The 15,067-nt window shown below is 43.1% G+C and overlaps 1 protein-coding gene across 1 annotated transcript in view; it reads left to right on the plus strand.

Moving 5' to 3' along the window:
- Positions 1 to 15,067, plus strand: part of CRLF3 (cytokine receptor like factor 3) — a 42,546-nt gene that overhangs the window by 14,489 nt on the left and 12,990 nt on the right. Inside the window, exons 2-4 of the mRNA XM_009432461.4 lie at positions 6,161 to 6,368; positions 12,897 to 12,984; positions 13,964 to 14,141. Coding sequence (XP_009430736.1) covers positions 6,161 to 6,368; positions 12,897 to 12,984; positions 13,964 to 14,141 — 474 coding nt within the window. The remainder of the gene's footprint in view (positions 1 to 6,160; positions 6,369 to 12,896; positions 12,985 to 13,963; positions 14,142 to 15,067) is intronic.

Consider the following 15,067-nt stretch of genomic DNA (forward strand, 5'->3'; position numbering starts at 1 on the left):
TTTAATGGTCTGTTATATTAAAGGTTTTAGTGGCAGATTATTTCAAAATATTATTAATCAACATAAACAATGCATATTACAGTTTCCTGTTTGAAATCTTGTCTGTCATTTGTATTCTTAAATCTATTTTGTTACAAATCACCACAGTTGTTTTTGCCTTGAATGGCTAGGTAGCATTTGAAGCTGATTGGTTGTCCACCACACAATTCTTTACACAGGGACAGGAAATACTACGTGTTATACCAAGAAGTGTCTTTAGCCAATACATAATTTACAGATTTATCTGGGAGCTCTTTTAAAATAGTGTTCTATGGCCGAGCGCGTTGGCTCACGCTTGTAATCTCAGCACTTTGAGAGGCCGAGGCAGGAGGATTGCTTGAGTCCAGGAGTTCGAGACCAGCCTGGGCCACATGATGAAAACCCGTCTCTACAAAAAATACAAAATATAGCTGGGTATAGTGACACATGCCTGTGGTCCCAGCTACCTGGGAGGCTAAGGTGGGAGAATCACCTGAGCCCAGGAGTTCGAGGCCGCAGTGAGTTGTGATTGTACCATTGCTCTCCAGCCTGGACGACCAAGTGAGAACCTGTCTCAAAAAAAAAAAAAAAAGTGTCCTGTAAGTACAAAACAGCATGGTGTAATGAAAGAGCATAGTCTTTGGAGTTAGACTGTTTCTGGCACTGCGAAGCCTTGGGTAAGTTGTCTTCTTTCTCTTCTTTGGTCCTCACTTTCTGAAACTGCGTTGTGAAGATTTATTGAGTTAACAGTGAACGCATGGAACCATTGGTACCACATCAAATATGAAGAAATTCACTCAGCAGTGGAGCTGCATTTTTAAATTAGTTTCATAAAGTCAAGCAAATGAACTTGATTAGTTACATGATTGGATTAAAGGTGACTAGGCTTTAAATCATGAAATATTTCAAGGAAAAGAAAATGATCCCATGGTGGTATCAAGTTTCAAATGGCAGTGGTTGGGATTCTATGAGCAAAAGGGACCAAATTTACAATGAGAGTACAGGAGGTGAATTTGGAAATTGAGTCTCATTTTTTTAGCCCTCTCTCTGTTTTGTGTTCACTTACTTCCTTTTTTCTGAGGTTCTGAAACAAAAACAAAACGTAGGCTCTGCAACAGCTGAAGGAGCTTTTGAATTCTTTCTAAAGAGGAAATTGACTTTACCTAACCAATGCACTTCCTGTGTATGCTATATCCGCTAAAGAGCAAGACAGGACCTCAGAGGCACAGTGCTCAACTGCAGAATTTCCTCTTGGCCATTCGATATGTATTACAGCGTTCTGACACAAGGTCTTCATTTATTCTGGTATCTGTAATATGTATACAAAGCAACTGAGGGTCCTGTTAAAAATACAGATTTGGCCGGGTGCGGTGGCTCATGCCTTTTATCCCAGCAACTTGGGAGGCTGAGGCAGGCAGATCACAAGGTCAGGAGTTCGCGACCAGCCTGGCCAAAATGGTGAAACCCCGTCTCTACTAAAAATACAAAAAAATTAGCTGGGCTTGGTGGCGCATGCCTGTAATCCCAGCTACTAGGGGGGCTGAGGCAGGAGAACTGCTTGAACCTGGGAGGTGGAGGTTGCAGTGAGCCGAGCTGGCGCCACTGCACTCCAGCCTGGGCGACAGAGCAAGACTCAAAAAAAAAAAAAAAAAATACAGGTTTGGCTGGGCGCGGTGGCTCACGCCTGTAATTCCAGCACTTTGGGAGGCTGAGGCAGTAGGATCACCTGAGGTCAGGAGTTTGAGACCAGCCTGACCAATATGATGAAACCCCATCTCTACTAAAAATACAAAAATTAGCCAGGCATGGTGGCATGCGCCTGTAATCCCAGCTACTCAGGAGGCTGAGACAGGAGAATCACTTGAACCCGGGAGGTGGAGGTTGCAGTGAGCCAAGATTGCTCCATTGCACTGCAGCCTGGGCAACAAGAGCAAAACTCCATCTCCAAAAAAAAAATAAATAAAAAAAAAAAAAAAAAAAAATACAGGTTCTAGGGGAGGAGGAGAAAAGAAAAAAAATTCATGTTCTGATTTAGCAGTTCTGGGTGGGGCCTGAGACTCTGAATTTCTAACAGTATCCCAGGGGTTGTGTTAAAATCATAAGGTATTCTCTCTTTGGTTCTTTTAGAAAGTTCTTTGAAACACACATGATTAACTGCGTTTTCACTCAACAGCATTTGTTTACCAGATGCTATGTAGATGAGGGCCCAGTTTGCAAAGATCTCATAGTTGAATGGTGAGCTGAATCAAGTGCAATTTGGGTTTATGGCCTTTCTTTCTTTTTAAAATTTTTACTTGGATTTATTTCACAGAAATTCTTTGGTAAATACAGAAATTAGTTAACAATTAATTTAGGATTTCTCTTTGTGATTTAAAGAATTATTTTACTAACTGCATAAATATTATTATAACTGCGTTAATGTCAAATGGAGAAAAAAGGGCCGGATGAGGTGGCTCACGCCTTATCCCAGCACTTTGGGAGGCTAAGGTGGGTGGATCACCGGAGATCAGGAGTTCAAGACCAGCTTGGCGAAACTTTGTCTCTACTAAAAATACAAAAATTAGCCAGGTGTGGTGGCATGCGCCTGTAATCTCAGCTACTCAGGAGACTAAGGCAGGAGAATCTCTTGAACCCAGAAGGCAGAGGTTGCAGTGAGCCGAGATTGCGCCACTGCACTCCAGTCTGGGCCACAAGAGTGAAACTCCGTCTCAAAAAAAAAAAAAAAAAAAAGGAAAGAAAATTGTTTCTATGGTCTGCCCACCCAGTAAATGATACTGCTCTTTTTCTGTTTTAGTCCTTGGGCATGGGCATTTTTTGTTTTTACATGGTCGTGAACATTGCTGGGAAACAATATTGTATTCTGCTTTTTAAATTTAGAGAGAATTTAGAGAATAAATAGAAAGTTTTTAAATCTCTGTATTAACTGTTGAAATATTGTCCTTTATTCATATTTTGATATGTTCTTTCTTGGTGGATTTTTCTTATACTTTAAACTTTCTTGGTAAGAGAAAGTTAACAAAAGGGTTATGGTGGTAAACAGTATGTCATATGAAACTAAGATAATATCTGGAAAGCAAAGTATGTTTTTGCTTTAACTTATCGGAGTGGCTTATAGTTAGAATTTTCCCATTAAGCGAGAGAAAATGAATTATATGTTACCTGAATTGTTTTTTGAGAAGAGGGCCTTGCTCTGTCGCCCAGGTCAGGTTGCAGTGGTGATCCTCCCACCTTGGCCTCCCAAAGTGCTGGGATTACAGGCATGAGCCACCATGCCTGGCCTGTTATCTGAAGTCTTTAAAATAAAAATCTGGTCCAGGTGCAGTGGATCACTCCTGTAATCTCAGCATTTTGGGAGGCCAAGGTGGGAGGATTGCTTGAAGCCAGGAGTTCAAGACCAACTTGGGCAACATAGCAAGATCTCGTCTCTACAAAAAGTGAAAAATAAAATTAGCCAGGTGTGGTGGCCCGCACCTATAAGCTCAGCTACTCAGGAGACTGAGGCAGGAGGATCACCTGAGCCCAGGAGTTCAAGGCTGCAGTGAGCTAGGATGTGCAACAGAGTGAGACCCTGTCTCTGAAATAAAAGAAGAAAAATCTGGTGTCTGTATAAACAACCTATTTATCTTCATAATATATTTGACATGAAGATTTTCCTGTCATATCCCCTAGAATATGGGTTCTTAATCTGAGATCTGTAGATTTAGGGCAATGTTTCTCAAATTGTGGGCTACAGAATCACAGGTGTGCTTGGAAAAAATGAGAACTCCATCCATACACTCCTTTAGCCCCTCCTGTCATTTTCTGGTTCAGTAGGTCTGGGATGGAACTCTGCAGTCTGAATTATAACAAGTAGCCTACATGATTCTTCTGCAAACAAAGTTTCATAATTACTGCTCCAGGCAAGCCATGGTTTGGCTCTGAGGGAATTTGTAAACTTCTGCAATTGAATAATTTTTTAGGGTATAGATTATGTATTTTTTGGGGAAGAGGCTTTTTCTTCTCTTTCAATAACTTTGAAAGGAAGAGGCTTTATAAACCTCTCATTTAGATTGACAAAGAGCACTATAATTCAAAAAGGATTAAGTCATTGTCCCAGCTCTGCCTCCTACAGGCCTCTTTGGTTTTTAAATAATTTTTGGTTTTCTTTTAGCATAATGAGGGCATTTTATCCATGAGTTTTTTTTGTTTGTTTGTTTGTTTGTTTGTATTGTGGCTTTTCATTTTTATTTAGAGACAGGGTCTCACTCTGTCACCCAAGCTAGAGTGCAGTGGTGCAGTCACAGCTTACTGCAGTCTCGACCCCCTGGGCTCAGGTGATCCTCCCACCTCAGCCTCCTAAGTAGCTGGGACTACAGGCATGTGCCACCATGCCCGGCTAATTTTTGTATTATTTGTAAAGACAGGATTTCTCCATGTTATCCAAGCTGGTCTCAAACTCTTGGGCTCAAGTGATCCTCCTGCCTCAGCCTCTCTAAAGTGCAAGGATCATAGGTGTGAGCCACTGCACCTGACCATGGCTTGCTTTTTTTTTTTTTTTTTTTGAGACGGAGTCTCACTCTGTTGCCCAGGCTGGAGTGCAATGGCATGATCTCAGTTCACTGGAACCTTCGCCTCCCGGGTTCAACCGATTCTCCTGCCTCAGCATCCTAAGTAGCTGGGATTACAGGCATGCACCACCAAACTCAGCTAATTTTTTTGTGTTTTTAGTAGAGATGGAGTTTCACCATGTTGGTCAGGCTGATCTTGAACTCCTGACCTCATGATCCACCCACCTCGGCCTCCCAAGTGCTGGGATTATAGGCATGAGCCTCCATGCCCAGCTGACCATGGCTTTTTAATCTACCACTTCTTTGCTGCTTTTCAGTAAAATGAATTTTAATCCCCTCATAATTAAACAATTTTCAGTATTGAAACGTACAATTTTCAAGAACAACTTTGTATAGATAATAATTTATAACTTTTTTTAGCGAGTATAACAATGTGCCATTTATTTTACCCACTGTAGTACCTAGATTATTTTAATTTATCCTCACAGCAACTCCATGAAGTAACTATTATTTATTTCTCTTTTTTGAAATGGAGTCTCACTCTTTTGCCCAGCTGGAGTGCAGTGGCGCAATCTTGGCTCACTGCAACCTCCATCTCCCAGGTTCAAGCAATTCTCCTGCCTCAGCCTCGCTAGTAGCTGGGATTACAGGCCCGCACTACCACGTCCAGCTAATTTTTGTATTTTTAGTAGATACAGGGTTTCACCACATTGGCCAGGCTGGTCTTGAACTCCTGACTTCAAATGATCTGCCCTCCTTGGCCTCCCAAAGTGCTGGGATTACAGGCATGAGGCACTGCACCCGGCCAAAATAACTATTATTATGCTCATTTGACAAATAAGAAAATTGAGGCATAGAATACTTAATTAACTTAACCAAATTGACATAGTTTGTGAATGATGAAACCAAGATTTGGCTTATTCTATCTGACTTGAAGGGCAGTTCTGTGTACTTCTGTGTGTTTGTGCAAATGAATCACATTTGGTTTATCAATGAATGGAAGATGTATATATACAATGGAACGCCATTCAACCTTAAAAGAGAAGGAAATTCTGTCATTTGTGACAGCATGGATGAACCTGAAGGACACTATGCTAAGTGAAATAAGCCAGATACAGAAATAAACATACTGCATGATCTCATATGTAGAATCTAAAAAGGTCGAAGTCATAGAAGCAGAAAGTAGAATGGTGCTTGCCAGGGATGGAGTTGGGGATGGGGAGATGTTGGTCAAAGGGTACAGAGTTTCAGTTATTTAATATGTGTAAATTCTAGAGAGCTCAAGTACAGGATAGGGACAATAGTTAATAATAGTGTAATGTATACTTGGAATGTGTTAGGAGAGATAAGTGTTCTCACCACACACAGAGGTAACCATGTGAAGAGATGGACATGTTAATTAGCTTAACTATAGTAACAGTTCACTATGTATATGTGTATCAAAATATCACACCTTAAATATAATTTCAATTAATCTTTTTTTTACTAAATTGAAGAAGATGGTTATACAGTGCTTTTAGATTCATGTGAATTATACCTTTGGATTAGCCTTTTTTAAAGATTCTGATTTTGAGTATTTTGTTATTTCTTTTTAGATCAAAGAAAGTGCATCACAGACAAGGGATGTTCTCAAACAGCATTTTAATGATTTAAAGGGAACCCTTGGAAAGCTCCTGGATGAGCGATTGGTGACCCTTTTGCAAGAGGTGGACACCATTGAACAGGAGACCATTAAACCACTAGATGACTGCCAGAAGCTCATAGAACACGGAGTCAACACTGCAGAGGACTTAGTCCGAGAAGGTGGGAGACCAGGGAGCCTGTTGTATTAGTGCATTCGTCCATTTTCACACTGCTGATAAAGACATACCCGAAACTGGGCAATTTACAAAAGAAAGAGGTTTAATGAACTTACAGTTCCATGTGGCTGGGGAGGCCTCACAATCATGGCAGGTGAAAGGCACATCTCACATGGCGGCAGACAAGAGAAGAGAATGAGAGCCAAGCGAAAGGGGTTTCCCCTTAAAATACCATTAGATCTCATGAGAGTTATTCACTACCAAGAACAGTGTGGGAGAAACTGCCCCCATGATTCAATTATCTCCCACCGGGTCCCTCCTGCAACACATGGGAATTATGGGAGTACAATTCGAGATGAGATTTGGGTGGGGACACAGAGCCAAATTATATCACAGGTTAAATGTGGTTCGTTCAGATTGACATTTTGCTGATTTCTCAGGATAGCAGCAGGCTTCTTGCCAGCTGTGGGGTTCTTAGAATGTTCTTACCTAGAGACAGTTTGTAATATAGGATGACAGATATACAGTTAGGTATCCCATGGCAAGTGCAGTTGAAGCGTTAGTTATAATTAGTTATAAAACAAGAAAGAATAAATGATATGCGGCACATTGAGATGTTTTGATACAGGCATGCGGTGTGTAATAATCACATTGTGGAAAATGGAGTATCCATTCTCTCAAGCATTTATCTTCTGTGTTACAGTCAATCAAATTATACTTTTTTTTTTTTTTTTTTTTGACACAGGGGTTTTGCTCTGTTGCCTAGGCTGGAGTGCAGTGGTGCTGTCAGAGCTCACTGCAGTCTTGACCTCCCTGGCTCAGGTGATCCTCCCACCTCAACCTCCCAAATAGCTGGGATTACAGGCGCATCCCACCATGCCTGTAATTTTTTAGTATTTTTAGTAGAGACAGGGTTTCACCATGTTGCCCAGGCTGGTCTCGAATTCCTGGTCTCAAGCAATCTTCCCATCTTGGCCTCCCAAAGTGCTGGGAGTACAGGCAAAAGCCACCACAATTACAGTCTCCATTGTTTTATTTAGAAAATTTAAAAAAATGTGATTGGTGTTTACTCCTATCTTTGCCAATTATTTCCATTGAGTCATGCCCTGCTGCCTTCCTTTCTTCATTCTACCACCTTCCTTCAACAGAGATCTTTGTCAGGCACATAACATAAACAAGGGGGCCAGGTGTGGTGGCTCACGCCTGTAATCCCAGCACTTTGGGAGGCTGAAGCAAGTGGATCACTTGAGGTCAGGAGTTTAAGACCAGCCTGGGCAACAGCCTGTTGCTACAAAAAAAAAAAAAAAAACTTAGCTGGGCATGGTGGCATGCACCTGGAGTCCCAACTACTTAAGAGGCCGAGGCGGGAGGATCCCTTGAGGCCAGGAGATTGACACTGCAGTGAGCCGTGATTGCACCACTGCACTCCAGCCTGGGTGACAGAGTGAGACCCTGTCTCAAAAAATATAAAATAAGAATAAGAATAAAGGCCGGGCACGGTGGCTCATGCCTGTAATCCCAGCACTTTGGGAGGTCGAGGTGGGCGGATCATCAGGTCAGGAGATCAAGACCATCCTGGCCAACATGGTGAAACCCCATCTCTACTAAAAATACAAAAATAGCCAGGCGTGGCAGCGCATGCCTGTAGTCCTAGCTACTCGGGAGGCTGAGGCAGGAGAATTGCTTGAACCCGGGAGGCGGAGGTTGCAGTGAGCCGAGATTGCGCCACTGCACTCCAGCCTGGGTGACAGAGTGAGACTCCCTCTCAAAAAAAAGAAAAGAATAAAATAGGTGAGAGTTCTTTCCTTTGGGATTCAGAGCCCAGTGAGAGAGAGATACATGCTAAGAGATCAAGACCTTATTGGAGCATAGAGGAGGAAGTTCTTAACTTTGTCTGGAGTAGTGTGGGATAGCTTTCTGTAGGAAGAGTTCCACAGAGGCTTGAAGCAATTCATCAAGCAGACATAGGAAAAAGAGGAGGTAACAGCATGATTCCAAGCAGAAGTAACATTATCGTAAGTGGAGTGAATGGCATATTCAAGGATTAGTTGAAGCATTTTAAGCAGCAGAGTGACAGGATCACATGTGCATTTAAAAAAAAATGACCCTACCTATTTGGAGACTATGTTAGAGATTGTAAGACTAGAGGGAAAAGAGACTGATTAAAAAGTTATTAGAGGCCGAGGCCAGGCTAACACCTATAACCCCAGCACTTTGGGATGTCAAGATGGGAGGATCACTTGAGGTCAGGAGTTTGAGACTAGCCTGGCCAACATGGTAAAACCCCATCTCTACTAAAAATACAAAATTTAGCCAGACGTGGTGGTGGGCACCTGTAATTCCAGTTACTCGGGAGGCTGAGGCAGGAGAATCACTTGAACCTGGGAGACAAAGGTTGCAGTCAGCCAAGATCACAACACTACACTCCAGCCTGGGCAACAGAGTGAGACTCCGTCTCAAAATAAAAAAAAATTATTAGAAACTGGGCATGGTGGTTCATGCTTGTAATCCCAGCACTTTGGGAGGCTGAGGTGGGTGGATCACTTGAGCCCAGGAGTTCAAGACCAGCCTGGGCAACATAATGAGACCCCATCTCAAAAAGAAAGTTATTAGAAAGTAATCCAGGTAGGAATGGTAAAGGTGGTGGCTGGTAAAGATGAGGCAGGGCTGATTTTAAGAGATTTTGAGCCAGGCACAATGGCTCACACCTGTAATCCCAGCACTTTGGGAGCCTAGACAGGAGAGGAGGATCATTTGAGGTGAGGAGTTCGAGACCAGTCTGGGCAATGTAGTGAGATCCTCGTCTCTAATTTTTTTAAAAAAATTAGCTAGGCGTGCTGAGCGCAGTGGCTCACACCTGTAATCCCAGCACTTTGGGAGGCCGAGGCAGGCAGATCACGAGGTCAAGAGATCAAGACCATCCTGGCTAACACAGTGAAACCCCGTCTCTACTTAAAATACAAAAAATTAGCCAGGCATGGTGGCAGGCGCCTGTAGTCCCAGCTACTCGGGAGGCTGAGGCACGATAATGGCGTGAACCCAGGAGGCGGAGCTTGCAGTGAGCCTAGATCGTGCTATGGCACTCCAGCCTGGGCGACAGAGCGAGACTCCATCTCAAAAAAAAAAAAAAGAAAAAATTAGCCAGGCATGGTGGCACACACAAGTTGTCCCAACTACTCAGGAGGCTGAGGTGGGAGAGCTTGAGCTATGATTGCAGCACTGCACTCCAGCCTGGGCAACAGAGCAAGACCCTGTCTCTTAAAAATAAAAACAAAAAAACAAGACAGAGTTTTTTTTTTTTTTTTTTTTAAGAAATAGAATTATTGATGATTTTACTGAGCAGTGACTGTTATCTGTAGATGATTACCTACATATGTGATGGAGGGGAAAGGAAAGGATTTGTGATGACAAAAATCAGCCTACTTTTGGATTCTGAATCAATAGTGGTGCTGTTTTTGACAAAGGAATTGAAGGAGAAGGCGGGTGCTTAGTACGTAGTTAGGCATTTGGCTTGGGCATGGTGAGTTTGAGGTGCTTAAGATGGAAATACGGGTATGATTCTTAGGAGAGAGATCATACCAGGAGATGTCAGTATGGCAGTTAATGGCATATATATCAAATCTGAATCCATTGGAATAAGTACAATCATCAAGGGACACCGTGTAATGTGAGAAGAGCAGATGAAAGAGATTAGAACGCTAAGGGTCACCAACATTTAAAAGTCAATTGAGGAAAAAGGAGCTAGGGAAGGAGACTGAATTCCATCTCTTCTGCAGAATGAGTGCTGGGAGTGGTGTGGGAAAAAAGCGTGGATGATTCACATGGCTGTCACTCCACCTGGAAGTTAATCTTCTTTTGGTCCCACTTAGAATATAGTATGGGTGTTATCTTCACATTGCTGGTTACATTTTTGTCTTGTCTTCAATGAGAAGTGTTTATTTGCCACTGACCATAACAGTACTTTTGAGAAAATTCTAGCAGTACCATGAAATGTCTTTCCTTGGTGGCTTTGCATTTGGAAACAAACCCAGAAGCAGTGCACCACGGGCCAGGAGTGTACACTCATCACCCTGAGGACTGATCATTTGTTTTTATTTTAGAAGATAAATCCTGGCCGGGCGCAGTGGCTCATGCCTCTAATCACAACACTTTGGGAGGCCGAGGTGGGCGGATCATCTGAGGTCAGGAGTTCAAGACCAGCCTGGCCAACATGCTGAAACCCCGTCTCTACTAAAAATACAAAAATTAGCTGGGCATGGTGGTGGGCACCTGTAATCCCAGCTACTCGGGAGGCTGAGGCAAGAGGTTGCAGTGAGCTGAGATTGCACCATTGCACTCCAGTCTGGGCGACAAGAGCGAGACTCCATCTCAAAAAAAAAAAAGAAGATAAATCCTGGCTGGGCATAGTGGGACATTCCTGTAGTCCTAGCTACTTGGGAGGCTGAGGCGGGAGGATCCCCTGAGCCCCAGAGTTTGAGGTTGCAGTGAGCTGTGATTATACATCACACTCCAGCCTGGGTGACAGAGTGAGACTCTGTCTCAAAAAGAAAAAATCCCTTTGAGGCAGTGTGAGTGTTACAGCATTTGATACTTGAATATTTTTGTATGTCCAAAATTTAATTTAATTAATTAATTTATTTATTTTTGAGATGGCGTGTTGCACTGTTGCCTGGGCTGGAGTGCAGTGGCACGATCTCAGCTTGCTGCAGCCTACGCCTCGCAGGTTCAAGCAATTTTCCTGCCTCAGCCTCCCGAGTAGCTGGGATTATAGGCGCCCGCCACCACGCCCAGCAAATTTTTTGTATTTTTAATAGAGACAGAGTTTCACCATGTTGGCCAGGCTGGTCTAGAACTCCTGACCTCATGATTCGCCCACCTCGGCCTCCCAAAGTGCTGGGATTACAGGTGTGAGCCACTGTGCCTGGCCTATGTTTTTTAATTAAAAAAAATTATTATACATCTCAGCAGCAGAAGGAAACTTCAGGAATATTTTTAATGTCAAACTCTTTCCTATTCTCCTGAGGGATAGAAACTTACTTATGGAATTTTGAGGATTTTATTTATTTATTTACTTATTTTTGAGACAGAGTCTCACACTGTTGCCCAGGCTGGAGTGCAGTGGCACCATCTTGGCTCACTGCAACCTCCACCTCTCGGGTTCAAGCGATTCTAGTGCCTCAGCCTCCCTAGTAGCTAGAACTACAGGAGCGTGCCACTATGCCCAGCTACTTTTTGTATTTTTAGTAGAGACGGGGTTTCATCATGTTGGCCAAGCTAGTCTTGAACTCCCAACCCCAGGTGACCCACCAGCCTCAGCCTGCCAAAGTGCTGAGATTATAGGCATGAGCCACAGTACCCGGCCATGTCTCTGTTTTTCTTTTGGTGAAGGAGAAGGTCATATGGTCTCAAAAAACTTGAGTAACTACAGGGCACATTCAGATGGAAAAGAGTTCTGGCAGTGTTCTTCAGGGCTGTGGAAGGACATAGAAGTTGGTCATTTTCATATCATATGCCTCTATGTAACTTTTTTTTTTGGCGGGGGGGACGGAGTCTCGCTCTGTTGCCCAGGCTGGAGTGCAGTGGCGCAATCTCTGCTCACTGCAACCTCCATGTCCCGGATTCAAGTGATTCTCCTGCCTCAGCCTCCCTAGTAGCTGGGACTACAGGCACCTGCCACCACACCCAACTAATTTTTGTATTTTTAGTAGAGACAGGGTTTCACCATGTTGGCCAGGATGGTCTTGATCTCCTGACCTCATGATCCACCTGCCTCCGCCTCCCAAAGTGCTGGGATTAGAGGCGTGAGCCACCGCGCCCAGCCTGACATTTTCTTTTTATTGTTCTGTTGAATAATTTTTAATCTGACATATGATACTCTTTTAGGAAAACATAGATGCATCATTTGGCTTTTCAAGCCTTATGCCCAGCCTGGGCAACATAGTGAGACCTCATCTCTACCAAAAAAAAAAAAAAAAAAAATAGCTGGGCATGGTGGCGTGCACGTGTGGTCACAGCTACTTGGGAGGCTGAGATGGGAGGATTGCTTGAACCTGGAAGTTCGAGGCTGCAGTGAGTTATGATCCTACCACTGTGCTCCAGCATGAGTGACAGAACAAGACCCAGTCTCAAAAAAAAAAAAAAACAAAAAAAAAAAAACACCTTATCCCCTATTGCTCCTCTCAGGGCAATATTTTGTACTGGCTCCTATTGAAGTTCATAATGATTCTGTAGGAGAGATGGAAAGAAGTCCCTGGGCTTTCTGCTTTGCCTAAAATTGGTTGATTTCCTTGTATAGAGTAGATAGATTTTTCATCTCTGGCAAAATGTTGCCACTGTTTATCCCTTTTCCTCTTGGATTTGATCTTAGAGTCACGTCTAAAATAGTTTCTACTTTAACTTTTTGGGAATTTGACTGTGGCATCACTTAAGAACTATTTGCAAGAACGCTAGAGACCCACCCAGACATGAGTTGTGTTGATTACTTTATATGTGACCATTTTCATTGTTCTAGTTCTCTTATTCTTGATTGTAGGTGAAATCGCCATGCTTGGTGGTGTGGGAGAAGAGAATGAGAAACTGTGGAGCTTTACCAAAAAGGCCTCGCACATTCAGTTGGACAGGTAAAAGAGTTTGTGCCTTTTTGACTTAATTTTAAGCATTTAAACTATGTCTGCTTTTTTCCTCCCTCTGTTCAAGATTCTCATTAAGGGAGATAGAGAATATATATTTCAAGGTTTTCGGACCATGCGTGGTGGTTTACACGTGTAATCCCAGCACGTTGGGAGGCCAAGGTGGGCGGATTGCTTGAGGCCAGGAGTTTGAGACCAGCCTGGCCAACATGTTGAAACCCTGTCTCTACTAAAAATATAAAAATTAGACGGGCATGGTGGGGCATGCCTGTAATCCAGCTACTTGGGGAGGCTGAGACAGGAGAATTTCTTGAACCCAGGAGGCAGATGTTGCAGTGAGCCAAGTTTGTACCACTACACTCCAGCCTGGGCAACAGCAAGACTCCATCTCAAAATAAGTATAAAATAAAATAAAAAATTATCCGGGCATGGTGGCATGCGCCTGTAGTCCCAGCTACTCGAGAGGCTGAGGCAAGAGAGTCGCTTGAATCGGGGAGGTGGAGGTTGCAGTGAGCTGAGATCGCACCACAGCACTCCAGCCTAGGGGACAGAGTGAGACTCTGTCTGAAAAAAAAAAAAAAAGCGTTTCACTGCCCATTACCACTGTTACTAATGAAATAGTTGTGATTATAATCCTTGGTATAGTATTACTACACATTTTTTCAATCCAATATATAAAAGAATTGTTAAATTTTAGAAATTCTCAATGTATTGTTGAAATGGAGTCATATTCCAGTAAACCAGATCTTTTGGCATAAACTGGACAGTTATGATCCTACCAATTTTCTGTCTTACTTATATTTATTTGAAAAGAGAATCTTTGTGTAACATCTTGCAAATCCCCTACTGCCATGAGAATTACTTACTGGGGGCTTCAGGATCTTTCAAACATGTGACTGCTCTAAAATATTTCTTGTATTTTTTAACTCTCAGTTAGAGGTCTCATAACACATGAGCTTTGTTTCCTCAGCTTACCAGAAGTACCTTTACTGGTTGATGTGCCTTGTTTATCTGCTCAGTTGGATGACTCAATTCTTAACATAGTGAAAGACCACATTTTTAAGCATGGAACAGTAGCATCTCGCCCACCAGTACAGATAGAAGAACTAATAGAGAAACCTGGAGGCATCATTGTACGATGGTGTAAGGTATGTAATTCAGAATTCTAGAAATGACTTCCACATTATGGGTTTGCGATTTGGAGGCCTTTCAGATTTTTTCATTGACTACTTTTAAATACATTCTTTTCTTCTCAAACAAAAATCTCTTTTACTTTACAGTTAAAATGAAGTCACATGGAACACTGAGGTAGCTCTTCCAGTTTTATTTTTATTTTATTTATTTATTTTTTGAGACAGAGTTTTGCTCTTTCGCCGAGGCTGGAGTGAAGTGGCGTGATCTCGGCTTACTGCAACCTCCATGCCCTCCCCCGCCTGCCGCTTCCCCCGGTTTCAAGCCATTCTCCTGCTTCAGCCTCCTGAGTAGCTGGGATTATAGGCACCTGCCATCAAACCTGCCTAATTTTTGTATTTTTTGTAGAGACGAGGTTTCACCATGTTGGCCAGGCTGTTCTTGAACTCCTGACCTCAGGTGACCCACTCGCCTCGGCCACCCAAAGTGCTGGGATTATAGGTGTGAGCCACCGTGCCTGACCTTTTTTTTTTTAAATGAAGCCTTGCTGTGTCGCCCAGGCTGGAGTGCAGCGATGCAACCTCCGACCTCAGGTGATCTGCCCACCTTGGCCTCCCAAAGTGCTGGGATTACAGGTGTGAGCCACTCCGCCTGGCTGACATTTTCTTTTTTTTTTTTTTTTGAGACGGAGTTTCGTTCTTGTTGCTCAGGCTGGAGTGCAATGGCACGATCTTGGCTCACCACAACCTCCGTCTCCCGGGTTCAAGCAATCCACCTGCCTCAGCCTCCCAAGTAGCTGGGATTAAGGCATGTGCCACCACACCTGGCTAAGTTTGTATTTTTTAGTATTTTTGTATTTTTAGTAGAGACAGAGTTTCTCCATGTTGGTCAGGTTGGTCTCAAACTCCCGACCTCAGGTGATCTGCCCACCTCGGCCTCCCAA

This window comes from Pan troglodytes, chromosome 19, assembly GCF_028858775.2.
Source record: "Pan troglodytes isolate AG18354 chromosome 19, NHGRI_mPanTro3-v2.0_pri, whole genome shotgun sequence".
Classification (NCBI taxonomy): Eukaryota; Metazoa; Chordata; class Mammalia; order Primates; family Hominidae; genus Pan; species Pan troglodytes.